The sequence below is a fragment of the Ailuropoda melanoleuca genome, chromosome 14 (assembly GCF_002007445.2).
Source record: "Ailuropoda melanoleuca isolate Jingjing chromosome 14, ASM200744v2, whole genome shotgun sequence".
In the NCBI taxonomy this organism is placed as follows: domain Eukaryota; kingdom Metazoa; phylum Chordata; class Mammalia; order Carnivora; family Ursidae; genus Ailuropoda; species Ailuropoda melanoleuca.
Window position 1 is genome coordinate 70751747 of NC_048231.1, and position 25859 is coordinate 70777605.

General features: G+C 41.5%; 1 protein-coding gene across 5 annotated transcripts in view; it reads right to left on the reverse strand.

Moving 5' to 3' along the window:
* Nucleotides 1-1847: 1847 nt before the first annotated feature.
* The window catches only part of TPGS2 (tubulin polyglutamylase complex subunit 2), a 77512-nt gene continuing 53500 nt past the window's right edge, over nt 1848-25859 (reverse strand). Inside the window, exons 4-7 of one of the 5 annotated variants that reach the window (XM_034643055.1) lie at nt 24507-24635; nt 9875-9988; nt 4426-4586; nt 1848-3209 (exon numbers count right to left, since the gene is read on the reverse strand). In XM_034643055.1, the coding sequence (XP_034498946.1) occupies nt 2979-3209; nt 4426-4586; nt 9875-9988; nt 24507-24635 (635 nt within the window). In that variant the 3' untranslated portion in view covers nt 1848-2978. Of the gene's footprint in view, nt 3210-4425; nt 4587-9874; nt 9989-22513; nt 24127-24506; nt 24636-25859 lie in introns of those variants that run through there. The other 4 variants (XM_034643056.1, XM_034643057.1, XM_034643058.1 and 1 more) reach the window with 4 other exon arrangements.

Consider the following 25859-nt stretch of genomic DNA (forward strand, 5'->3'; position numbering starts at 1 on the left):
ATATTTAAAATTCTCCATAAAAAAAGGTTTAAAAAATACAAGTGTTCCCACAGGGTCCCTTCCTTGGTCCTTCTGTTCTAATCATTGTACATGCTTTTGTAGATGAAAAACAGATTTTGAGATCTCCATGTCGTGAAAGCACAACCACTTAGACCCATTAAGTAGAAAGCTGCAGATTCAGGAAGCATTACTGCCACAATGGCAGTTAAGAGTCCTTGCAATTTTGATTTAGTGGGTCTGGAGTGGGATTTGAGTATCTGATTTTCTACACACAAGTCCAGTGACATTGATGCATGTTCAGGTTTGGGGAGGCACAGCTTCAAGGGATAGAATCTATGGATTTTGTTCAAGTTGCCCTGCCAGTCCTGTCCTTGGCTTGGGTGCTTCCCTGCTGTAGGACTCAAGCAGCATGACGAAGTGGCATTTATGCACAATCTTAACTACATCAAGGCCTCGTGAAGCATCTGCCGTTTATTCTCATTTTGTGATTCCAGCATCGTTATCTTTTCCTTGGGCACCTGATTTACAGTAGAGCCGCTTGCCATTTAAATTGCTTTAGTTTTGAGACATAAACCTTGTGGGCGGGACTTCTCCCCACGTAGCTCACTCCACTCACGGGCTGTCTGCGTCTTTCCCCAGGGAGGCCCCCTCCTCCCTTCATCAGGGTGGCACAAGACCGGAGTGGGCACAGAGGGCCCCACACTCAGTGGGCCTCTCGTGTGGTCGAGTGCTCTCCTGTCACTGTCTGAAGTTCTTAATTTAGTCTTTGAACTTGTGTTTTGTAAGTGAAGTCTGAGGAGACAAAGGCACATACACAGCAGCGGAGGCGAGACATGCGGCATGTCCACTGTTCCCCAAACCCCACTCACTCAGGGTCTTTGTGATGCCTGCGTGCATAGAATCCCAGCGGACCCACAATGTGGGGGTTCAGAGACTCAAAGTAGAATCAAGTTATTCCTACAACTGAGTAAGTGGGAGCACTGAGAGCTCCAGGAGGCCGTGCTTTCCGTGTGAACCAGACTTGATTTGAATGCAAAAAGAAGGTAATGGCATTCTAAGAAGCGTGAATGACCCTGGAACCTGGTCATATCCTTTTTCTACTCATGTTACTTTTAAATTTTTATTGTACTCATGTCATTTTCCTTCGTTAGCCATCCATGTCTGCCGAAAATGATTACTTAGGAAAAAAGAAGAAAACATAGGGCAGCTCCTGGTTTTTCTTTTAGTTCTTCCTTACTCATCAGTAAGCTGAAAGAGTGTTGATAGGATGTGTACGTATCAAGAAGTGAAATAATAGTTGAGTGAGGTTTTTTGCAGTGTTTCCAGTGTTCTAGTGAGGACAAAATACATATCCATACAACATGTATACATACATAAGCTATGAAGTACAAATGGTCTAATTTTGGTGAATCTGCATGAGTTCACTGGTCTTCTACTTACATTTAAAACTGGAATTGTGTACTATAAAGATGAATAAAATTAATGCTAATAATTTATAAATTTTTCATTACTTAGGACAGCATTAAGTAGCAAGTAAAAACCCACCATAACAAGATGTGAGAGACCATGGAAGAAGGAGAACGTTTTAGTACTTTTAATGGTACTATTTTCCTAATTTTTGAACGTGAGGCCCCACATCTTCATTTGGCACTGGGTCCTGCACCTCAGGGAGCCAGCCCGGCTCTTCACTGCTCTCCTTTCCTCTTGGAGCCCCCTTCCTTCTCTAGTCTATAGCCTTTTGAGGTGTCCCGCTGATGCGAAGGGCATCATTGCTCTCCTGGTTCCTCTGCTGCTGCTCCTGGGAAAACCAGAACAGGGCCAGGACTGACTTCAAAGTAACTCAGGGGATTCACCAGCATGGAGGCTGGCGTGCCGCAGTAGAGGGGACATGCCTGCTCGACCCCCTTCTAACTGACTTGTCTGGGAGCAGCAATCACTTATCTGGTGCTGCTCGTTCTCCATTTCATTTGATCAGTTCTGGCAGAAAAATACAGACAAACTTCAGCTATTACCCTTCACCGCTTGGGCCCTCTTTGTCCCTTTCTGCCACTCCATGAATTGCTGAAAGCTAGGAGTAGGCAGGACAGGTGGAAAGCTCTGTCGACAGTGGTTTCATAAAAACTCTCTATGACGAGTCCTGTAAAACAATGCTTGGGAGTTGTTTATTTTTTGTTTGTAAATGGTTCAAGTAGAGAATTATCTCCTCTTAAAAAAAAAAATAAATAGATAATTTTGGCAATGTATAAACATCACACTGCAAAACCGGAAACAACAAACTTTATAGGAAACTGAGAAAGGACCAGAGTGAGAATTATGAAAAATAAAAAGAACATATACAATTGTATCTTCAAGAATTTTCATGGAACATTATGACACATCAAAATAAGGTATCCACATTCTCTAACAAAAACGAACTGATCTGAGTAAGGGCAGTACGAAAATATTCTAATGCAGTACTGCCCAACGGAACTTTCTGTGATGATGGAAATGTTCCATTATTTCTGTTGTCGAATAGAGAAGCTACTAGCCACAGGAATACTCACAATGTGGCTAATGCAATTGAGGAACTGAATTTTTAATTTAAACAGCCACCTGTGGCTAGTGATTACCAATTGGACAGCACAGTTCTAATGCCTCATGGGTCAAAAATCAGTCGTTTCTTTGGGGGATTTCTCTAATCACTGCTGAGGGGTGTAGAGGGTTGGGGGTGGAGAGAGGAAAGCTCTTAACAGCTCTATTTAACTATTTAAACAAGTTCTGAAACTCTCCACAGCTTTCAGAGTTAAGAGATGAAGAAAGGACTCTAGGGGAGACCTGAGTATGCCCTTGAACTCCTGGCTAATGCCAGCGGGAGTAAAAGGCCTAGGATTTGGCTCACTCAGATGGGAAGAGGCCTATGGTGCCATTCACAGAATCTGAGGCTTGGGCCATCTGCGCGTGGAAATCATTGCTGTGGGGCTGGCGGGGAGGTAGGGTGCTCATTTCCGGACAGGGTTTCCCGGGCTAGAAGAGGATTTAGAGGTGGACGGAGGACCTGGGGGCCCTTTCTGGCCACCTGCAGGCTGGGCTGGCCCTTTCTTTTTGGGGAGTAAGGTCTTGTTCTTGCTCTTGAACACTCTGCTGGGATCCAGCTTGTTCACGAAGGAGTCGGTCTCTTCTGCAAGTAGGTCTGTGTTGTAGGTGATGGGTTTATACATGTTGAACCACTGCTGTAAGGGAGAATGGGGAGAGGTCACAATTCGAAGGAGAAAGGCGATTGTTTATGCTCTTTAGTGGGGACCCAGAGGTAGAGAGGTGGGGAGATAAGGCAAAGAGAACAAAAGTTTTTATGAAAAACTGCCTCAAAAATCTGTTAGCACTTTCTTTAGGTGAAAGTGATGGCACGTACATTGCTTTATTAAGTCTCATAACCTTTAAAATAAATTCAGCACAAGGACTAAGAATTCGAGTAAACTTCCTTCCTTCTGATCTAGTGAGCCCTGAGCATGAGGATGTAGGTCCCAGATCATCAATGTCCTTCTCACTGTTGTCCTCACACCAGCCACTGCCCGTCAGGTGGACAGGGCAGCACCTTCCCCACTCGACAGAGGCCGGTGGCAGGCCTCGGCTGAGGGAAGCGGCCTGCGCTGGTGCGCTCTTCCCCTCCTGGGCAAAGTCACGATGTTGACTGGCTGGATGTTAGGTGGCATGTGCGCAAAGTGAGGCCCACCAGATGAATACATGGAGCTGAGTCGCTAATTCACTGCCACCCAGCCAAAGTCCTTCCAGGCACACCTGGTCTCAAACTAGGCGGTGGATGAGCAGTACCAGGCAACTCTGTTTGAAATGTTGCCCAGATCTGTAATATAAACAAGGCGCTATCATACAACGGAATATTCTGTATCACTAAAAAGGACAGTTCTGCAATGTACTGATAGGGAATGAACCCCAAGATGGAGTGTTAAGTGAAAAGATGGTGCACAACGATCTGAGAGTATAGTGCACCTGTGATTTAGAATAAAGGAACCAAAAATCACATGCATGTATGTTTTCTATGCAGTAAAGTACCTTGAGAAAAGCACAAGAAAAACGGAAACAGTGGCTGCCTCTGGGAGAGGCTGGGAGGCTGGAGAGCCTGGGAATAAGACTGACTTTGCGCTTCCTGTGTGCACGTACTGCCCATCTAAAACAACACTCAGACCCAAGCCACCAATAAAATTTGATTAGAAGGAAAACTCCCAGGTGATTCTGAGGATCAGCCAAGTTAGGGAACCCTTAGTTCAGTGCTAAGTGAGACTACCCACCTGCACTGGCACCATGTGCCTTGCTTAATGAAAATGCAGCTCTTCTGAATCAGACGGGAAAGCTGGGAATCTGCAATTTAAGCATTTCCTCAGAGATTCGGACACAGTCCACTGTTCGAGATGGCACGTGGCTCTCCCTTACCTTGGCCTGCGGGCTAATGCCATAGCTGGTGAAGGCATACTGCCACTGCGGCAGGCCCAGGTGCGTGATGAGCAGGCGGTAGTAAGCGGTGAAGGTATCTGTGAGAAAATGCCAGTATAACGCTCTGTCCAGGAACCAGATCTCGGTGTCTTGCGCCAACGCTGAAATAGCAGACGAAAGAAATGAACGGATGGCAGAACACTTTTCTCCTTTTATCTGTAAAGTCGATATAATCTCATGATTTAAAAAAACAATTCCAATAGTGGAAGGATGTAAAATACAAGTAAGAGTTCCCTTTTACCCCTTCCGAATTCCCAGGCCCGCTCTCCCGTGGCCACTGTTATGGGTTTTATTGGTGGTCTTGTACAAATCCCGGATCAGTCAGCCGACTGGCCTGTGTGCTGGGCGTTGGCCATCTGTGCATTCAGGCTGACCATTCAGCAGCCCCCTGCCCCAGTCTGGGGTCTCAACTTTCCTGATGGAGACACACTCTGAAAAGCTGTCTTTCTTTCTTTTCTCTTTTCTCTCTTCTTCACTCTTCTCTTTTCTTCTCTTTCTTGATTTTATTCATTTATTTGAGAGAGAAGGAGGCTGAGCAAGAGAGTACAAGCAGGGGGAGCAGCAGAGGGAGAAGACTCCCCACTGAGCAGGGAGCCTGGGGTCTTTTCTGGTTCCATACAAATTTTAGGATTGTTTGTTCCAGCACTTTGAAAATGCCATTGGTTTTTTGATTGGGATGGCGTTGAAAGCATAGATTGCTCAGGGCAGCAAAGACATTTTAGCAATGTTTATTCTTCTGATCCATGAGCACATGGAATGTTTTTCCATCTTTTTGTGTCTTCCTCAATTTCTTTCATAAATGTTCTGTAGTTTCTAGAGTATAGATCCTTTATCTCTTTGGTTAGGTTTATTCCCAGGTATCTTATGGTTTTTGGTGCTATTGTAAATGGAATCGATTCCTTAATTTCTCTTTCTACAGTTACACTGTTAGTGTATAAGATAGCAACTGATTTCTGTGCATTGGTTTTTATCCTGACACATTACTGATTGCTGTATGAGTTCTAGTAATTTGGGGGTGGAGTCTTTTGGGTTTTCCATATAAAGTATCAAGTCATCTGCGAAGAGAGAGTGTTTGACGACTTCTTTGCCAGTATGGATACCTTTTATTTCTTTTTGTTGTCTAACTGCTGTTGCTAGGACTTCTAGTACTATGCTGAACAACAGTGGTAAGAGTGGGCATCCTTGTCGTGTCGTGTCCTCATCTTAAGGGAAAGGCTTCCAGTTTTTCCCCATTGAGAATGATACTCACTGTAGGCTTTTCATAGATGGTTTTTATGAAACTGAAGAATGTTCCCTCTATTCCTACACTCTGAAGAGTTTTAATCAGGAAAGGATGCTGTATTTTGTCAAATGCTTTTTCTGCATCGAGAGGATCATATGGTTCTTTTCTTTTATTAATGTGTTCTACTACATTGATTGATTTGTGAATATTGAACCACCCTTGTGTCCCAGGAATAAATCCCACCTGGTCGTGATGGATTATCCTTTTAATGTACTGTTGGATCCTATTAGCTAGGATCTTGTTGAGAATTTTGGCGTCCATATTCATCAGGGTTATAGGTCTGTAATTCTCCTTTTTGATGGGGTCTTTGCCTGGTTTTGGGATCAAAATAATGCTGGCTTCACAGAATGAGTTTGGAAGTTTTCCTTCTGTTTCTAGTTTTTGAAACGGCTTTAGGAGAATAGGTATTATTTCTTCTTTGAATGTTTGATAGAATTCCCTGGGGAATCCATCAGGCTGGACTTCTATTTTTTGGAGGTTTTTGATCACTGCTTCAATTTCGTTACTAGTTTGGTCTATTCAGATTGTCAGTTTCTTCCTGTTTCGGTCTTGGTAGTTTATAGATTTCCAGGTAGGCATCCATTTCTTCCAGGTTGCTTAATTTATTGGCATATAGTTGTTGATAATAATTTCTAATAATTGTTTCTATTTCCTTGGTGTTAGTCATGATCTCTCCCCTTTCATTCATAATTTTATTAATTTGGATCCTTTCTCTTTTCTTTTGGATAAGTCTGGCCAGTGGTTTATCGATCTTATTAATTCTTTCAAGGAACCAGCTTCTAGTTTCGTTGATCTGCTCTACTGTATTTCTAATTTCTAATTCATTGATCTCTGCTCTAATCATAATAGTTTCTCTTCTCCTGTGTGGCTTAGGGTATACTTGTTCTTTTTCCAGTTCTTTAAGGTGTAAAGTTAATTTATGTATTCGGGATTTTTCTATTTTTTTTGAGTGAGGCTTGGATGGCTATGTTTTTCCCCTTTAGGACACCTTTGCAGTATCCCATCAGTTTTGGACCAATGTGTTTTTGTTCTCATTGGTTTCCATGAAATGTTTAAGTTCTTCTTTGATTTCCTGCTTGACCCAAACATTCTTAAGCAGTATGGTCTTTAGCTTCCAAATGTTTGAATTTCTTCCAAATTTGTTCTTGTGATTGAGCTCCAGTTTCAAAGCACTGTGGTCTGAGAATATGCAGGGAATAATCTCAATCTTTTGGTATCAGTTGAGACCTGATTTGTGACCCAGTATGTGGGCTATTCTGGAGAAAGTTCCATGTGCATTAGAGAAGAATGAGTATTCTGTTGTTTTAGGGTGGAATGTTCTGCATATATCTATGAAGTCCATCTGGTCCAGTGTGTCATTCAAAGCTCTTGTTTTTTTGTAGATTTTCTGCTTAGATGATCTGTCTATTGCTGAGAGTGGAGTCGTTGAGGTCTCCTATTATCAACATCTTATTATCAACCTGTCTCTTTATTTTGGTTAACAGTTGACTTATGTAGTTGGCTGCTCCCATGTTGGGGGCATAGATATTTACAATTGTTAGATCCTCTTGTTGGATAGACGCTTTAGGAATGATATAGTGTTCTTCTCTATCTCTTACTACAGTCTTTAGCTTAAAATCTAATTTGTCTGATATGAGAACTGCTACCCCAGCTTTCTTTTGAGGTCCGTTGGCATGAAAAATGGTTCTCCATCCCCTCACTTTCAGTCTGGAGGTATCTTTAGGTTCAAAATGAGTCTCTTGTAGACAGCATATGGATGGGTCATGCCTTTTTATCCAATCTGCAACCTGTGCTGTTTCATGGGAGCATTTAGGCCATTCACGTTGAGAGTGATTATTGAAAGAAATGATTTTATTGTCATCGTGTTGCCTGTAAGTCCTTGTTTCTATAGATTGTCTCTGTAAATTTGTGTTCTATATCACTCTTGGGGTTGTTCTCCTTTTATGGAACCTCCCTTAATATTTCTTGCAGGGCCGGATTGGTGGTCACATATTCTTTCAGTTTCTGCTGGTCTTGGAAGCTCCTTGTCTTTACATCCATTCTCAAAGACAGCCTTGCTGGATAAAGTATCTTTGGCTGCATGTTCTCATTTAGTACCCTGAATATGCCTTGCCAGCCCTTTCTGGCCTGCCAGGTTTCTGTGGATAGGTCTGATGTTATTCTTATGTTCCTCCCTCTGTACGTAAGAAATCTCTTCCCCCTCGCTGCTTTCAGGATTGTTTCCTTGGATCTAAGATTTGCAAATTGTACTATTTTATGTCGTGGCATTGGTCTGTTCTCATTGATCTTCAGCGGGGTCCTCTCTGCCTCTTGCACACAAATGCCTGTTTCCTTCCCCAGATTAGGGAAGTTCTCAGCTACAATTTGTTCAAATATCTCTTCTAGACCTCTCCCTCTCCACCCCCTCAGGGATCCCAATAATTCTAATATTGGAGTGGTTCATTGAGTCGTTACTCTCTCTGTTTGATGCCTTGGTTTTTAATCTGTTTTTCCCATGCTGCCTCGGTTTCCTTTTCTATCATCTTATCCTCTAGCTCACTAAATCGTTCTTCTGCCTTGTTTACCCTGGCAGTCAGAGTATCCAGTTTAGACTGCATTTCATACATAGCATTTTTAAATTCAGCTGGATTAGATCTCATTTCTGCTCTTAGAGATTCTATATTTTTGTTAATATTTTTCTCAAGCCTAGATATCACCTTGATAATTGTTACTCTGAAGTCTATTTCTGACATCTTGGTTATATCCATATCCATTAATTCTGTGGCAGAGGCCATAGTCTCTGCTTCTTTTCTTTGTTGGGGGTTCCTCCTCTTAGTCATTCTGTTGAGGGGTGGTTGAGGAAATGTACAGAGTCCAAAGTAGTAACCACAACCCAAGCAAGATGCACTTGTTTTATAGGGACCTTAGGGTTGTCGGCCTCTTGTTTTTCCAGCCTGTCTTTGGAGGGAGGGCCTGCGGTACTGTTACTCAGGCAACCCTGTTTGGACAGAGTTTTCCTGCCTCCCTGTGGGGTAGGGAGATGGGCTCAGGGAAAACCAGTTTTTTGGAGCTTTTTTCCTCTGGTGGCTTGGCTTTCTGTGTCTCTTCCGAGAGTCAGAGCAGAAGTGACCACATCCAAACCTCTGTCTCAGAACAGAGAGATCGCAGTCTGCTCTTCACTGAGCTCTCCAGGCTACACTGCCTCAATTTCTTTCTGTGCTGCTAAAAACCACAGTTGCCTGGGTTGTGTGCCCCATAGCAGCTCTCCCAGCCCTTGCTCCCAGGGCCAGGCAAGTCTCTGCTCTTTGTGCTTCTAAAACTGCCAGCTATCCCTGGTTCGCACGTGTACCCCCATAGCTCCAGGTTTCAGTTTGGGGGGCTGCCCTAAAGTCCTCCTCCCCACCCCCCGCTACTGGTCTGTGAGCCTGTGCCAGCGCCAGAGACTTTTGCCTTCCCGGCACAAGTTCATGGAGGCTCTCTCCCCCCCTTCTGTTTATCTTCTGATATCTGCCTGCAGAATCACGGCTCCCTGCTTCATACTTCGAGACCAACCACTGGATATATTCTGTTTATAAAGATCCAGATAGATCTTCTTACATCTCAAACTGATTTCATAGGTGTTCAGAATGGTCTGGTAGATTTCCAGCTCAATTCAGGGGACTGGTTGAAATAGGGTCTCCTACTCCTCCTCCATCTTTTTCCTTTGAGCCTTTTCCTCTTGAGTTCTTACCCGAGGTCTTAGATTGAGGTCTATTCATTCAGGTTTTCAGGTTTTTAACTTGCCTACATGGAGAGGTGTACAAGAAAGATAATGCTTTTCCTGGATGCTTTTCTAATGTGTGAGCCTGCTAGAGGAGTCTATAAACAGAATGACTATTTCATTTAGTTTTTACTCATTTTCCTACTCCCATTGTTTTGCGGTAACTCACAAATGATGATAGCTTAAAAAAAGATTCTAGTGATTGGCCTAGAAGGGGATGCTCAGGGAGGACCAAAGGGGCTTTCTGGGTCCTTACATCTCCAGGAGACCTGGCTGCACCTCCTGGGTCCAGAGAGGAGTATCCCTTTTGTGTCATGACTAGAGAGCAAGGTCATCCATGCAGGACCATGCTTGTCAATGATTCTTACCTGGTTTCCCTCTTTTGTAGACAAGACAAACCTTCCCATTCCCATTGCAAGGATCCAGCTCAAATATCACGCTGCGAGAATCAAAGTGAGGCTTCTCTGGCTGGTTCTCACTGTCTGCAAACCCAGAAGTTAACAGTTACGTCCAAACATACTCAACTCAAACACATACTTATCCAGCATTGCTAGGGTGGGGGAAAAAAACAGGGAAAAAGCCTTATCTCAGACATATTCTTAACTATTTCCAATGTGGCCAAATGAAATTTTTTAAAAAAGATTTATTTCAAAGAGAGAGCAAGTGTGGGGGGGGTGAGGAAGAGAATCCTCGAGTAGACTCCCCACTGAGCGTGAGACCCTGAGATCATCACATGACCTGAGCCAAAGCCAAGAGTCAGACACTTAATCGAATGAACCACCCAGGTACCCCCCAAATGAATTCTATACTCTAAATGCCCAGGAGCTTATCCATGGTCTAAGCCTTCTGTCGGGCTTCTCTATCACAGACAGCGTCACAGAATCTAGGAGAAGGTGACACAAGGAAAACAAACTGAACTTGCTGAGAGTGGGAATACATAAAGGCAAAATAATCCGGCCTGATGTTGACATCTCTTTTTCTCAGGTAATTGCTTTCCCCTTATTTATGGCACTTTATGATCTTTTAATTAGAATCCTTTTTCCTCGGTCTAAAATGTATTTATAATATTTAATATTAATTACATTATAATTAATGATAAGCCTGGCTCAATTAAAAATACCTACCTAGTAATCAAGTATAATGGAGTACCAGAAAAGAGAGACATTTTTAGAAATGAAAGAATCAGAAACCTTTCCTGTTTCTTTCGTTACAGCTATTATGTGATAAAGATTAGTATTAGTGACTGAGGGTGAGAGTTTACAAAACTAGGAGAGACTGGATAAAACAAAGTCTATAAAAAGCCAATTTTTTACTTATACATATAGCCATACATACATTTTTATACAAATGCATAAATATTTACATTTCTAACTAAAACAGTGGTTTAAACATGGCTTTCCCTTCCTCACTCAGTGTGGCTCCTTTCTGCCATTTGTAGATGCCACTCCAGTTTCTGCTCATTTTTGGTTATTCTCCAATCTTTTTAGGTCATTGTCTTTCAAATTTTCCCAGAATTTAGAGTAGTCTTGACTTGGTAAGAGGACTCTGCCATTATCGGGAGAGGAGGAAGTCAGTATTTGAATCTTTTGCTTCCTTTTTTGTCAAATATGCAATGTCACTATTTTTATAGTTTCTCACTGAAATTTTGGTTTTGTTTTATCCCCATGCGTGCATTAGCATATTGTGACTAATAATTTCACTCTTGGGAGTACCAGCGGGTCTCTTTCTCGTTTCCTGTTATTTGTGCTGGTTCTTGCTCATATGGGCGTTGTGTTTTATGTGCCTAGTTATTTTTTAGAAGGAAGTACTTTTTGAAAAATTATTTATAAAAACAATCTGAGGTCTAAGATACTATTATCCTCTAGGGTGGAATTTTCTTTTTATATAAGAACTTTACTCATTTGAAGTATACAATTTAATGGTTTTTAGTATAGTTACAGTTATATAACCATTAAGACAATCAATTTTAGAACATTTCTCTAGAGTGAATTTGTTTCTGCTAGGCGCCTGAGGAGATGAGTAACCTGGAATCAATTTAGTCCAATTTTCGGATTTAACATTTTCGGGGCCACAAGACGACTTACACTTGAGCTTCAGTCCACGAGAAAAATGGTTACTTCTGGTTTATTTTGTCTCCTAGGTACTGCTCTTCATGGTGCCAACCCAAAAAGTAGGTAGTTTTTATGGGTGCCAGTAATGCCTGGACTCTGTTTTATTCCCCTGGTCTCAAAATGGGGCAAATTCACAGCTTTCCAGCATTCTCACAGCCTGTTGTGAAAAGGGCAATCAGTGTACCTCAAATACTGAATCTCTTCCCCCCTGGATTTCTGTCTTCTGGATGTTGAACTGATATTATCTCATCATCTTGTTAGCTCTTTGATGTCTTTAGGGAGGTGGTTTTTATATTTTGCTCTGACTTCTCAGTTGTCTTCAGTAGGAAGGCTTCTCTGAATTACCTGTCTGCCATTTCCAGAAGGGGAAATCTCTTCTTCAGTTTAAGTATGCTCCTAAAAATAACATATAGATGAGCTTTGCTTTTTATTTCAATCTGACAGTCTTTGTCCTTCAAAAGGGAAATTTAGTCCCAGCACATTTAATATTGTGATTGATTGGTCTTGTTTTATTTCTCCTAATGTTTTGTTTCCTAATTTATGTTTCTTCTTTTCTTATTTTTCCTCCTGTGATTCAATATTCCCTTATTAGGTTGGAGATTTAACGTAGATTTTTATTCCTTTAGTGGTTACTCTTTCGTTTGCCTGATTACATCAATAGGACTTTACCCTTATTTGAAAACAACAGACCATTATTTCTCCTAAGTGAGTATGGTGTGCAGAATTCTAAGACCCTCAAGATTCCTGCTCCGTGATATCTATACCTTGCAGGACCTCCTGCCCTTGAGTATAGTCAGGACCTGCGAATATGATGTAGTAGTCACTCCCTTGATTAGTTTACATGATAGGAGACTGCTGCTGCAGACTGAAGAGGCATTTCCCTGCTGGCTGAGAAATAAACTGCCATGTTGTGAGAGGGTCACATGCCTAGACTCTAAGGGCAGCCTAAAGATGTGAGAGTGAGCTCTGGCTAACAGCCAGCAAGAAAATAGGGACTTAAGTCCAACAACTCCAAGAAACTGAGTAAGGCCAACCACTAGTGACCTTGGAAGAGGCCTTTGTACCTTGGATGAGATCACAGCACCAGGTGACACTTTCATTTTAGTCTAAAGACTCTAAGTGGAAGACCTTACTTATTTGTGGCTGAATTCTTGACTCATGAAACTGTTAGATAATAAATTTGTGGCATCTGAAGCCATTACATTTGTGGTAATCTATTACATAAAAATAGAAAGCTCAAACAACAAGACACTCGTTTCCCCCAACAAGGTGTATTATTTCTTCCCTATAGTAGGAGGAGACCTTACACTTTCTGCTTCGTTTCCTCCTTTGTCCTATATTTTCTACTATCTATGTATTAATTGCTAGGGCTGCTGTAACCAACTACCAAAACTGAGGGCCTTGAACAACAGAAACTTGCAGTCTCACAATTCTAGAGGCTACAAATTCAAGATCAAGGTGTTGGCAGAGTTGGTTCCTTTGACGGCTGCAGGGAAACAATCTGTTCAATGCTTCTCCACTAACTTCTGGTAGTTGACTGGCAAATTTAAGCTTTCCTTAATGTGTAGAAGTCCCACCCATCTCTGCCTTCATCTTCAAATGGCATTCTTCCTGTGTCTCTAAATGTCTTCAGGGACATCAGTCATATTGGATTGGGGTCCACCTACACCAGTATGACCTCATCCTAACTACTTATATCTGCAATAACCCTATTTCCAAATAAGGTCACATTCATTCTGAACTGGGGGTTAGGACTTCATTATATGAATTGGGGGGGGGATAATTTAACCCATAACACTTTTATATCTTCCCTCTTTCCTTTCTTTTAGGTTTAGCTTGACAGTATACAGTTGACCCTTAAACAACACAGAGTGAACTGCATGGGCTCACTTATACATGGATTTTTTACAGTGTTGTCAATGTATTTTCTCTTATGATTTCTGTAACATTTACTTTTCTCTTATTTTAGGAATAGTGTATATTACACATAGCATGTACAATATGTGCTAATTGACTGTTGTTGGTGAGGCTTCCAGTCAACAGTAGGTTATTAGTACTTAAGTTCTGGGGGAGTCAGAAGTTTACTGGGATTTTCGACTACATGGAGGGTTAGTGCCCTTAACCCCTGCATTGCTCAAGCATCAGCTACAGGTTTTACAATATTCCTTGCACGGTGTCCCTCTTTCCAGAGTTTTGTTTTGTTTTTTTTTAAGATTTTAGAGAGCATGTGCATGTGGGGAAAGGGGCGAGAGGGTGGCGCAGAGGGTGAGGGAGAGCTCAGACCCCCGCTGAGCGTAAAGCCCAAGGTGACCTGAGCCAAAATCAAGAGTTGGGTGCTAAACTGACTGAGCCACCCAGATGCCCCCGAAAGTTCTTAAGTAACAGTTACACAACACAGGGGCACCTGGGTGTCTCAGTCAGTTAAGCATCTGACTTCGGCTCAGATCATGATCTCAGGGTCCTGGGATGGAGCCCCACATCCGGCTCTGCACTCAGCAGGGACTCTACTTCTCTCTCTTCCTCTGCCTCTCTCCCCCTCCCCCAACTTGTGGTCTCTCCCAAATCTTTAAAAAAAAAGTTATACAACACATTCCTATCTAGATAGATTCCAATCTATTAAGATTAAATGCACACATAACTCTTTCATGAGAGGGTCATTGATCCCTTGTTTCCTTTCCTCCCACATCTTGGGATCTCCATTCAGTCTCAATTGTCTTCTGGTTAGAGTATTAATGTTCTTGAAGTTTTACACATCCTTCCATATTTTTTTAAATAAATTGAGAGGTGTGTTTGGTCTGTATACAAAGGACTCTCGATTTTTACTCCTTGTTGCTCAGTAACCTGTATGTGCTTTTTATCTCTAGTTTCCACTGCCATAAGAGAGGTCTGGTATAAGTCTGATGATTATTTCTTCACCAGTAATTTATTTTTGCCTAGAAGCCTGTAATTCTTTCCCACATTATATAACACCTAGGTGTCTCTTTCTCATCAGTTCAATCTGGGTCTCAGAGAGCCCTTTCAATTTGCAGAGAAATTTTCTTTTATCAGTGTAATCTAGTCTTTTTCTTTTCTGTGAGCACCTGTAATGACAACAGAAGGTCTTCTGGATCTAGTTTCTATTTTTCTTACCCTTTCACCTTTCCCCTCATAATTTCCCCCCTTTTAAATTGATCTACCTGTGCTTTTAAATAGTCTTGCACTTGGTTTATCAGGCTACTAACTCAAATCTTATTTACACTTTCTTAAATTCATCAATTGTTTGAGAATTTTTACTTTTGTTCTACAGGAAGCCTTTGTGCTGTCTTAAATGTCTTTAGCTGTTCTGATTCTTGTTTTTACTTAGGTTTTCATCTCTGTCCTCTAGCAGTTTTATTTGCCTGGTTGTAGATCCTGGTATTTCTTCCTGATCATCCTCTTTTTTGACTGCTGAGTACCCTATATAGTATTTTTCCAATTAGGTTTAATAAGACTTAGGGTCTAACTACTGGACTATGCTAAAAAATGTGAACTCAGCAGGTGACAAAAGGCCAAGTGATTTCTATCTCTATGGCTGTGTAGGACAATGTGGTCTCTACCCCTAGCTGTGTCCTTTGCTAAGGCCCCTTTGAAATCCTCTCTAGTATCCAGTCCACCTCTATCTTCCAACTTAAAAGGCAGGGAAAACTCAGTCTACTTATTTAACAACTTCTTTGCCTTCAGGCATTCAAAAGCCCCAGCACACGTATGAAGCAGATGTGACCTTTCCCCTTCTTGGAGACTCCATACATCTCTGAGTGACAGGCTCTTCCCAAGGTCCTTCACTTTCTAGTCTTTGCTCCTGGATCCCTCTAGTACAGGCATCGCTTGTTTTATTGTGCTTTGCTTTATTGAGCTTCACAGATAGTGTTGTTTTTTTTTTTTAAACACATTGAAGGTTTGTGCCAACACTGTGTTGAGCAAGTCTATTGGCACCATTTTTCCAACAGCATTTGCTCACTTTGTGTCTGTTACATTTTGGTAATTCCTGCAATATTTCAACCTTTTGTATTATTTGTTATGATGATCTTTGATCAGTGACCTTTTTAAGTTTGAACCCATTCTTTACTCCCTTTCCCCCCACATTTTAGGTATACCCTGTCATATTGTACATAGTTTTATTTTGTGAATCCCTTGACTGATTTTTACAGATACACTTATTTTTACTGTTTTCATATTTTTTTCAATTTTTATTGTTCAACGTACATTTGTTCAAATCAGAGAATAGAAATAGTTTTACAGGATACCAAACCCAATATTATAATTCAGAAGAGTCAAACAGAATCTTTGTGGGCATTTGGAATATCAGCAAGCTGTTTGCTTCAGGAAGCATTCTTTCTCTGTGAGGATAGGGCTCATTCATATTATAAATGTGACTTGGGATTCTGGTCCTTTTTTTGATGAAGAGTTTCAGAATTTTCTCTCGTATCTGTTTGGTTTTTACCACATACACAATGGGGTTCATCACAGGAGGAATGAGAAAATGCATATTAGCCATGGTCATGTAGATATGTGAGGCAAGTTTTGGGCCAAAGCGGTACAGTATAGACAGGCAGATCATGGGTGTACAGAAGAGAATCAGAGCACAGATGTGGGAAATGCAGGTGTTGAGAGCTTTGAGGTGGCCACCATAGGATGCAATGCTCAGTACAGTTTTCAGTATCAGGATATATAAAAAGAGAATGAGGACGAAATCAAGGCCCATAATGGATAATACCACAAAAAGTCCAAAGATACTATTGATCCTGGGGCTGGAGCAAGAGAGCTTTATAATGTCAGGATGCAGGCAGTAGGAATGAGATAGTACACTGGAATAACAGGAGCACAGCCTTCTCAAGAGGATAGGGAGAGGTACCTGTACAGTCAAGGTTCGCACTATGGCCAAACCTATCCTGGAAATTGCACTGTTGGTAAGAATGGAATAGTGCAATGGATGAGAAATGGCCACATAGTGGTCAAAGGCCATTGCCAGTATGATAGCTGACTGAAAATCCTGGAAGGTGTCAATAAAAAACATTTGGGTGAAGCAAGCAGAGAAAGTGAGCTCTCGAGCATCCAGCCAGAAGATCCCCAGCATTGTGGGGAAAGTGAAGAGAGACCCATATAAGTGGCAGCTAGCATGGCCAGGAAGAGGTACCTAGGCACATGGAGGGTCTGTTCCCTGCAGATAACTGTCATGATGGTCACGTTGCCTGCCAAGGTAATGAAGCACGTGGTGCAGAAAGGCATGGAGATCCAGATGTGCACAGTCTCCAGACCAGGTATGCCTGTCACCAGAAGGTGGAGAATATGGCTTTAGTGCTATTGGTGGGCAACAGGATCCCAGCGCTGCATGCCTTTCCTAGAATGAAATTTATTGTCTCATTCACAGATGTTAAAATTTGACTTGAGCATTTGACAACTCATAATACCTTTTATTTTAAACTGACCCTGATTTGTATCTATTATGAGTTTAAATGCTGTTTCCCAATACAGAGCATCTGAGCCTCTAGATTAAAAAACGAGACCTGCTTTTTTTGATCAAATTCTCTAGATGTTGTGGTGTTTTAAAGGAAAAATGAGGGAAAAATGTACACTTGATATTATCTAAAGTCCTTCAATTCATATGATGATTTTTCAAAACAAAAAATCCAAAACACATGTGCTTCAAATAATTTTTTTTTAAAGATTTTATTTATTTATTCGACAGAGACAGAGACGGCCAGCGAGAGAGGGAACAAAAGCAGGGGGAGTGGGAGAGGAAGAAGCAGGCTCATAGCGGAGGAGCCTGATGTGGGGCTCGATCCCATAACGCCAGGTTCATGCCCTGAGCCAAAGGCAAACGCTTAACCGCTGTGCCACCCAGGCGCCCCTCAAATAAATTTCTTTTAAAAATCTAAAATCCATACCTGTTCATAGCTATTATTGTAATTACAGTGGTACGTCATGCCAGGGTATGTCTTACTGCTTTGGTCTACCTTGATCCATATTAGACCAGTGCCACTTAAACTGTAGTTCACGGACACATTGTTTTCCATGGACACATATTAACTTCCTATTTTTTCTGCAATGAAATGAGTGCAGAAATTGAAAATAAGCGTTTAGAAACTTTTGCATAGACATATCTGTGCTTCTTTAATACTATTAGTGTACAATAATGCTATTGGATTTTGCACGTATTTTCCATTTCATTTTTCTTAAACATATGTTTATGAAAGTATTTTGTGATTGATTGAAGAATTGTAAGTATATCTTCACTCCATAGCTTACGAAGCACTGTTTCATGCTAATTCATTATTGAATGTAGATATCATTGTTTTTAATTACGTTCAGTTAGCCACTATATAGTACATCATTAGTTTTAGATGAAGTGTTCAATGATTAGTTACGTGTAACACCCAGTGCTCATCACAACATGTGCCCTCCTTAATACCCATCACCTTTTTACCCCCTGCCCTCTGAAACCCTCAGTTTGTTTCCCAGAGTCCATACTCTCTCATGGTTCACCTCCCTCTCTGATTTCTCCCCCTTCAGATTCCCTCCCTTCCCCTATGGTCCTCCGTGCTATTGCTTATGTTCCACATATGAGTGAAACCATATGATAATTGTCTTTCTCTATTTGATCTATTTCACTTAGCATAAACCCCTCCAGTTCGATCCATGTTGATGCAAATGGTGGGTATTCATCCTTTCTGATGGCTGAATAATATTCTATTGTATATATGGACCACAACTTCTTTATCCATTCATCTGTTGAAGGGCATCTCGGCTCCTTCCACAGTGTGGCTATTGTGGACACTGCTGCTATGAACATTGGGGTGCCTGTGCCCCTTCTTTTCACTACATCTGTATCTTTGGGGTAAATACCCAGTAGTGCAATTTCCAGGTTGTAGGGTAGCTCTATTCTTAACATCTTTAGGAACCTCCATACTGCTTTCCAGAGTGGCTGTACCAGCTTACATTCCCACTAACAGTGTAAGAGGGTTTCCCTTTTCTCCACATCCTCACCAACATTTGTTATTTCTTGTTTTAATTTTTGCCATTTTAATTGGTGTAAAGTGGTATCTCATTGTGGTTTTTTTTTTTTTAAAGATTTTATTTATTTATTTGACAGAGATAGAGACAGCCAGCGAGAGAGGGAACACAAGCAGGGGGAGTGGGAGAGGAAGAAGCAGGCTCATAGCAGAGGAGCCTGATGTGGGGCTCGATCCCGTAACGCCGGGATCACGCCCTGAGCCGAAGGCAGACGCTTAACCGCTGTGCCACCCAGGCGCCCCTCATTGTGGTTTTGATGTGTATTTCCCTGATGGCTAGTGATGTTGAGCATTTTTTCATGTGTCTATTAGCCATTTGTATGTCTTCTTTGGAAAAGTGTCTGTTCATGTGTTCTGTCCATTTTTTGACTGGGTTATTAGTTTTTTGAGTGTTGAGTTTGAGTTCTTTATAGATCTTGGATACCAGCCCTTTATCTCTAATGTCATTTGCAAATATCTTCTCCCATTCTGTGGGCTGCCTCTTTGTTTTGTTGACTGCTTCCTTTGCTGTGCAGAAGCTTTTTATCTATCTGAAGTCCCAAAAGTTCATTTTTGTTTTTCTTTTCCTTGCCTTTGGAGACATGTTTTGAAAGAAGTTACTGTGGCCTATGCTGAAGAGGTGACTGCCTAGGATTTCTAGGATTTTGATGGATTACTGTCTCACATTCAGGTCTTTCATCCATTTTGAGTTTATCTTTGTGGGTGTAAGGGAATGGTCCAGTTTTGTTCTTCTGTATATAGCTGTCCAATTTTCCCAGCACCATTTATTGAAGAGACTGTCTTTTTTCCATTGGATATTTTTTCCTGTTTTGTCAAAGATTTGTTGACCATAGAGTTGAGGGTCCATTTCTGGAGTCTCTCTTCTGTTCCGTCGGTCTATGTGTCTGTTTTTGTGCCAGTACCATGCTATGTTGGTGATCACAGCTTTGTAATATAGCTTGAAGTCAGGCAACATGATGCCCCCAGCTTTGTTTTTCTTTTTCATTATTCCCTTGGCGATTTGGGGTCATTTCTGGTTCCATACAAATTTTAGGATTGTTTGTTCCAGCTCTTTGAAAAATGCCAGTGGTATTTTAATAGGGATGGCAATGAAAGTGTAAATTGCTCTGGACAGGATAGACATTTTAGCAATGTTTATTCTTCCAATCCATGAGCATGCAATGTTTTTCCATCTTTTTGTGTCTTCCTCAATTTCTTCCATAAGTGTTCTGTAGTTTCTAGAGTATAGATCCTTTACCTCTTTGGTTAGGTTTATTACTAGGTATCTTATGGTCTTTGTTGCTATTGTGAATGGAATCGATTCCTTAATTTCTCTTTCTACAGTTACACTGTTAGTGTTTAGAGAAGCAACTGATTTCTGTGCACTGATTTTGTATCCTTGTTTTTCATATTCTTAATTATCGTCTCTCCTTTCCCTTCAAAGAGTCTCCTTTAAAATTTCTTGCAGGGCTTATTTAGTGGTCATGAACTCCTTTAGTTTTTATCTGAGGAACTCTATCTCTCCTTCTATTCTGAATGAGAGCTTTGCTGGATAGAGTATTCTTAGCTGCAGATTTTACCTTTTCAGTACTTTGACTATACCATACCATTCCCTTCTGGCCTGCAAAGTTTTTGCTGAAAAATCTGATAGCCTTATGGAGTCTCCCTTGTATGTAATGGTCTTCTTTTCTCTTGCTGCTTTTAAATTTTTTTCTGTATCACTACCTTTTTGCCATTTTAATTACTGTGTATCTCGGTGTGGAACCCCTTGGCTTGACTTTGGTGGGGGGATCTCTGTGCTTCCTAGATCTGGAGATCTGTTTTTCTTCCCCAGATTAAGGAAGTTTTCAGCTATTATTTCTTCAGATAAATTTTCTGCCCCCTTTTTTCTCTCTTCTGGGACCTCTATAATTTCAAATGTTCTCACACTTAATGGAGTCATCGAGTTCCATAAGTCTATTCTCACTTTGCATAATTCATTTTTCCCTCATTTGCTCAGCCTGAAGACATTACTCTGTCTTCCAGGTCATTAATTCGTTCCTGTTTCCTCTTGCCTATTTATTCTACCATGTGCATTTTAAAATTTCACTTATTGTATTCTTCATCTCTGATTCTTTTTTATCTCTGTGTTAAGGGTCTCACGGATGTTCTCCACTATCTTCTCAAATCCAGTGAGTATCTTTATGACCATTACTTTAAACTCTCTATTAGGCATATTACTGTTTCACTCAGGTGTCTTGCTGTGGTTCTGTCCTGTTCTTTCATTTGGGACATATTTCTCTGTCTCATCTAATGCTATGTCTGTTTCTTTGTATTAGGAAAGTCAGCTACATCTCTTGCTCTTGAAAGTAACGGCCTTATGAAGAAGCAGTTCTGTAGTTCCCTATGGTGCAGTATCCCCTGTTCACCGGGACCTGGTGCTTCAGGGATGTCTCCTATATGTGTTGTGTGTGCCCTTTTGTGTCCTGGCCTCTTTCTCCTTCAGTGCAGTCACCTGCAGAGGCTCTCTTTGCCTATTGTGGGCAGTGTTTGGTCCCCAGCCAGGGCAGGGGTATGTTTTAACAAGGTATGCACCAGCCTGTTTGCAAAATGAGACCTGCTGCCACTGCTGCCAGGAGAGGCCAGACCAAATGGATCTGCAAAGTATGCATGGTTGGGGCACTCAACCTTAACAAGACACCCCTCAGGCTTCCACAAGGCCTGCTGCAGCTACCATCATAGTCTGAAGCCCCACAAAATGCAGGGATTGGGTGATGCGGTACTGGTAAAGTTTGTGCCTGTCCTCTTGACCAAAGACCTTTGATATTATTGTAACCATTCTGGGGTGCCATAAAACACACCTGCAGAAGGCAGCAAACCTGATAAATGTATGTGTTCTGAATGCACCACTGACTGGCCATCCTAGCTCTCTTCCTCTCCTCAGGCTTCTCTATTCCCTGTGACATAATAATGAAATTAGGCCAATCAATAACCCTCCAAAGGCCTTAGAAGGTTCAAGTGAAACGAAGAATTGCATGTCTCTCGCTTTAAATCAAAAGCTAGAAAGATTAAGCTTTGTGAGGAAGGCACGTTGAAAGCTGGGTAGGCTGAATGCTAGGATTCTTTGCCAAACAGCCAAGTTGTAAATGCAAAGGAAATGTTCCTAAAGGAAATTAAAAGTGCTACTCCAGTGAACACATGAATGATAAGGCAGTAAAACAGCCTTATAGTTGATATGGAGAAAGTTTTAGTGATCTGGATAGAAGATCCACAACATTCCTTGAAACCAAAGCCTAATCCAGAGCAAGGCTGGCTTCAATTCTAAGGTTGACGGAGGGGAGGAAGCTGCAGAAGAAAAGTCTGAAGCTAGCAGAGTTGATGAGGTTTGAGGAAAAAGCTATCTCTATAACATAAAAGTGCAAGGAAAACTAGCAAGTTATCCAGAAGATCTAGCTAAGATAATTAACAAAGGTGGCTACACTAAATAGCAGATTTTCAATGTAGACAAAACATCCTTCTATTGGAAGAAGATGCCACCTAGGGCTTTCAAAGCAAAAGAAGTCAGTGCCTGGCTTCAAAGCCTCAAAGGACAGACTGACTCTCTTTGTAGGGACTATTGTAGCTGGTGACTTTGTTGAAGCCAACACTCACTGACCATTCTGAAAATCCTAGGGCCTTTAAGAATTATACTAAATCAACTCTGCCTGTGCTCTATAAATGGAACAACAAAGCTCCGATGATGGCATATGTGCTAACAACATGGTTTACTGAATATTTTAAGCCCATTGTTGAGACCAATTGTTCAGAAAAAAAGATTCCTCTCAAAATATTACTGCTTATTGACAGTGCACCTGGTCACCCAAGAACTCTGATGGAGATGTACAAATGAGATGAATGTTGTTCTCATGCCTGCTAACACAACATCCATACTGCAACCCAGGGATCAAGGAGTCATTTCAACTTTCAAGTCTGAATATTTAAGAAATATGTTTCATAAGACTATAAGTTCTATAACTAGTGGATTCCTCTGATAGATCTGGGGAAAGTAAACTGAAAACCTTCTGGGAGGGATTCACCATTCTAGGTGCCATTAAGAACATTCATGGTTCATGGGCAGAGGTCAAACTATCAACATTAACAGGAATTTGGAAGAAGTTGATTCCAACCCTTGGAGGGATTCAAGACTTCAGTGGAGGAAATAAACTGCAGATGTGGTGGATATAGCAAGAGAACTAGAATTAGAAGGAGAGCCTGAAGATGTGACTGAATTGCTGGCAATCTCCTGATTGGCTAAGGAGTTGCTTCTTGCAGATGAGTAAAGAAAGTGGTTTCTTGAGATGGCTTCTACTCCTGGTGAAGAGGCTATGAAGACTGTTGAAATTAGCACAAAGGATTTAGAATATTACATAAACTTAGTGGATAAAAGAGTGGCAGGGTTTGAGAAGAAAGACACCAACTTTGAAAGAAGTTTTACTGTGGGTAAAATGCTATCAAACAGCATGGCATGCTAGAGGGAAATCATTCACGGAAGGAAGTGTCAATGCAGCAAACTTCATTGTTTTAAGAAATTGCCAAGCCACCCCAACCTTCAGCAACCCACCCCCCTGATCATTAAGCAGCCATCAACATGGAAGCAAGACCCTCCATCAGCAAAAAGATTACAACTTGCTGAAAGCTCATGATGGTTAGCATTTGTTAGCAATGAAGTATTTTTTAATTAAGGTATGTACATTGTTTTTTTTAGACATCACAATAGGCCATAATATAGTATAAGCCTAACTTTTATCTGCACTGGGAAACCAATAAATTCATTTGCCCTGGCTTTACTGCGGTAGTCTAGAACCAAACCTGCAATATCTCTAAGGGATGCCTGTACTAGTGCCCAACTGCTTGTGCAGTTGATGGAGAAAGCCTTGCCTTGGTTCTCTCTCTGCCAGAACTTCAATGCACCCCAAGGCCTTAGTATTGAAGACACTAGTTGCTTAGTCAATATTCATTCTCCCTTTCTTTCTTAAACCCCAATTCTGTTTGAGGAGGCAACACTGGCACAGCTAACCACACTTCCTCAGATTCCCCTGCAGCTATGGGTAACCTTTTGACTCTCTTCTGGCCAATGGCTTTTGAGAGGAACGTTGGAGAAAACTATTGTTTTCCTGATAAAAAGGGAGAGATTCTGCCAAAAGACAGTTTTTGTTGTTGTTTTGTCTTTTACTCTTTTTTTTCCTCCCTGGAACATAGACTGGAAACTTGGAGGTACAGCCCACATTCCTTAATGATGAGGATGAAAGCCATATCCAAAGGCTGGTACAGGAGGAAACCAGGAGACTTCATCATTGACTTTCTCAAACAGCTGCACCAGCCTATTTCCAGATTTCTTGTTATAGGAAAAATAAACTCCTATTTAGTTTAGATGTTGTACCTGGGTCTCTGATATGTAGCCAAACACAATTCTGACAAAGTCCTCAATACTGCCCAGTTGCTCACAGCTTTTAGCAGCCATTTGAATCAGAGATGGCAAAGAGCCTGGAGGAAGGAAGGGAGCTGCATTTAGAGTCCATGGTTCCCTGAAAGCTCTTGATAATGAAATACTGAGTCAAGTTAATATATAACATTCATCCATTTACGAAGCATTCATTAAGTACCAACTATGTGCCAGGCACTGAAGTGGGTGCTGGCAACAAAACAAGAATCTCAACCCTGGCATTTCTTCATGAAATTTGCTTTACTGATACAGGCTGTTTTTTTTTACCTTATTCCCATGGTCCTGAGAAGCCACAACAGGGAAGGTTTTGGCTTGGGGAAAGGTACTACCATGCCACAGCATCTTCCTATGGTTTTCAACATTATAAACGAGAAACAAACAGGCTAATTTCTAACTCAGAGCACAAGTTCCTTCAGGTTACCTTCAAGTGCATCATCCTCCAGGTCTGCCAGAGTTGGTGCATTAGGGAGTGAATACACGGAAGACTGGTTGAGCTGAGTCAGTTTTGAGATGCTGTTAATTGCCATGCTGCCCAACGGAATGGTGTGCTCTACGGAAACATTAGCAGAGAGAAACAGCCTTATTACATAAGGACTTCTGCTGGAATAACTTAAGCCCAGCTACTGTTTGATCCCAGGGCTGAGGAATCTGATGGAAAGTGGAAGAATCAATGTACCATATGCCCCACAGCACCAAGCTTTTTTAGAAATGAATCATGGGTGAAGAGACCCCACTGCATGCAGTAGGGTAGAGTACTGAAGAAAACTGAAGAAGGGGATGCTCAGAAAGAACCCAGAAATCAGGGCTAGGGACCCTGTTGGAAGAGCAAAGGACCCAAGAATGAAGGGTTATAATTCCCATAGAAGTAACAGCTTTGATTATGTAACTGACCCATTCCTCTCTTCTTGTAAGCTTTCAATGATGGAAGACCATTCCCCCTCTATTTGTCAGTCATTTTTCTTACTCGTTGCAGAGAATCAGCCTTGCCTGATTCCAAGTCTTCTGTGGTTAGGGTATAAATAAGAAACAGGTAACTGTATATCTTCCTTACTATATATCTATCCTTGTCATATAGGATGCTGGCCACCGGATGGCACAAAAAGACTTAGAAATCTGACCGCTGAAAAAACTGAAGGCAGTAAAACAGTGGGTATACAGACTATGGGAAGTCCAAGCAGAACAGAGCATTAAAGAGGTAAACATCAGAAGCTGCCTCTGCTGTTGACTTCAGATATCCAGGAAGTGACAGAAAAACGGATGGAAATGAGGACAGCATAAGACGACTAGGATTGGGAGGATTAAATGAGGGAAGGTATTAGAATAATGAACAGGGACCCGTTCATGAAAACTTTGTGACCCCGTTTCTTCTCTGAGGGGCACTTGTGAAGGGGCTCGCCTGTCTTCATGCTGTGGGTAATGGAAAATCTGACTGTCATTCTAGTCTCTGTCCTTTCTCTCTCTCACTCCAGACTCCAAAGGCCATGGTCATGCTTCAAAGAAGGGCTGTTGTGACAGAACGGTGGTAACAAGAATGGCTTCTAGGCCAATGGAGGAAATAATTCCAAGCTAAAAATTCATGTTAAATGCTCAGTAATAAGCTATAAAATGTGCCTCTGGCCAGCTGTGAGAGAGAGACAGGAAGGCTTTGGGAATCACTGAAAAAAAGGAAACTGAGTGGAGGAGGGCAGAGAAACTAAAGGGGAGAAGTCAGTTCTGCAGATCTGCTGTGCAGTAAAAATTACCGCATTTCTAGTGCCAGCACGGGGACACGGTT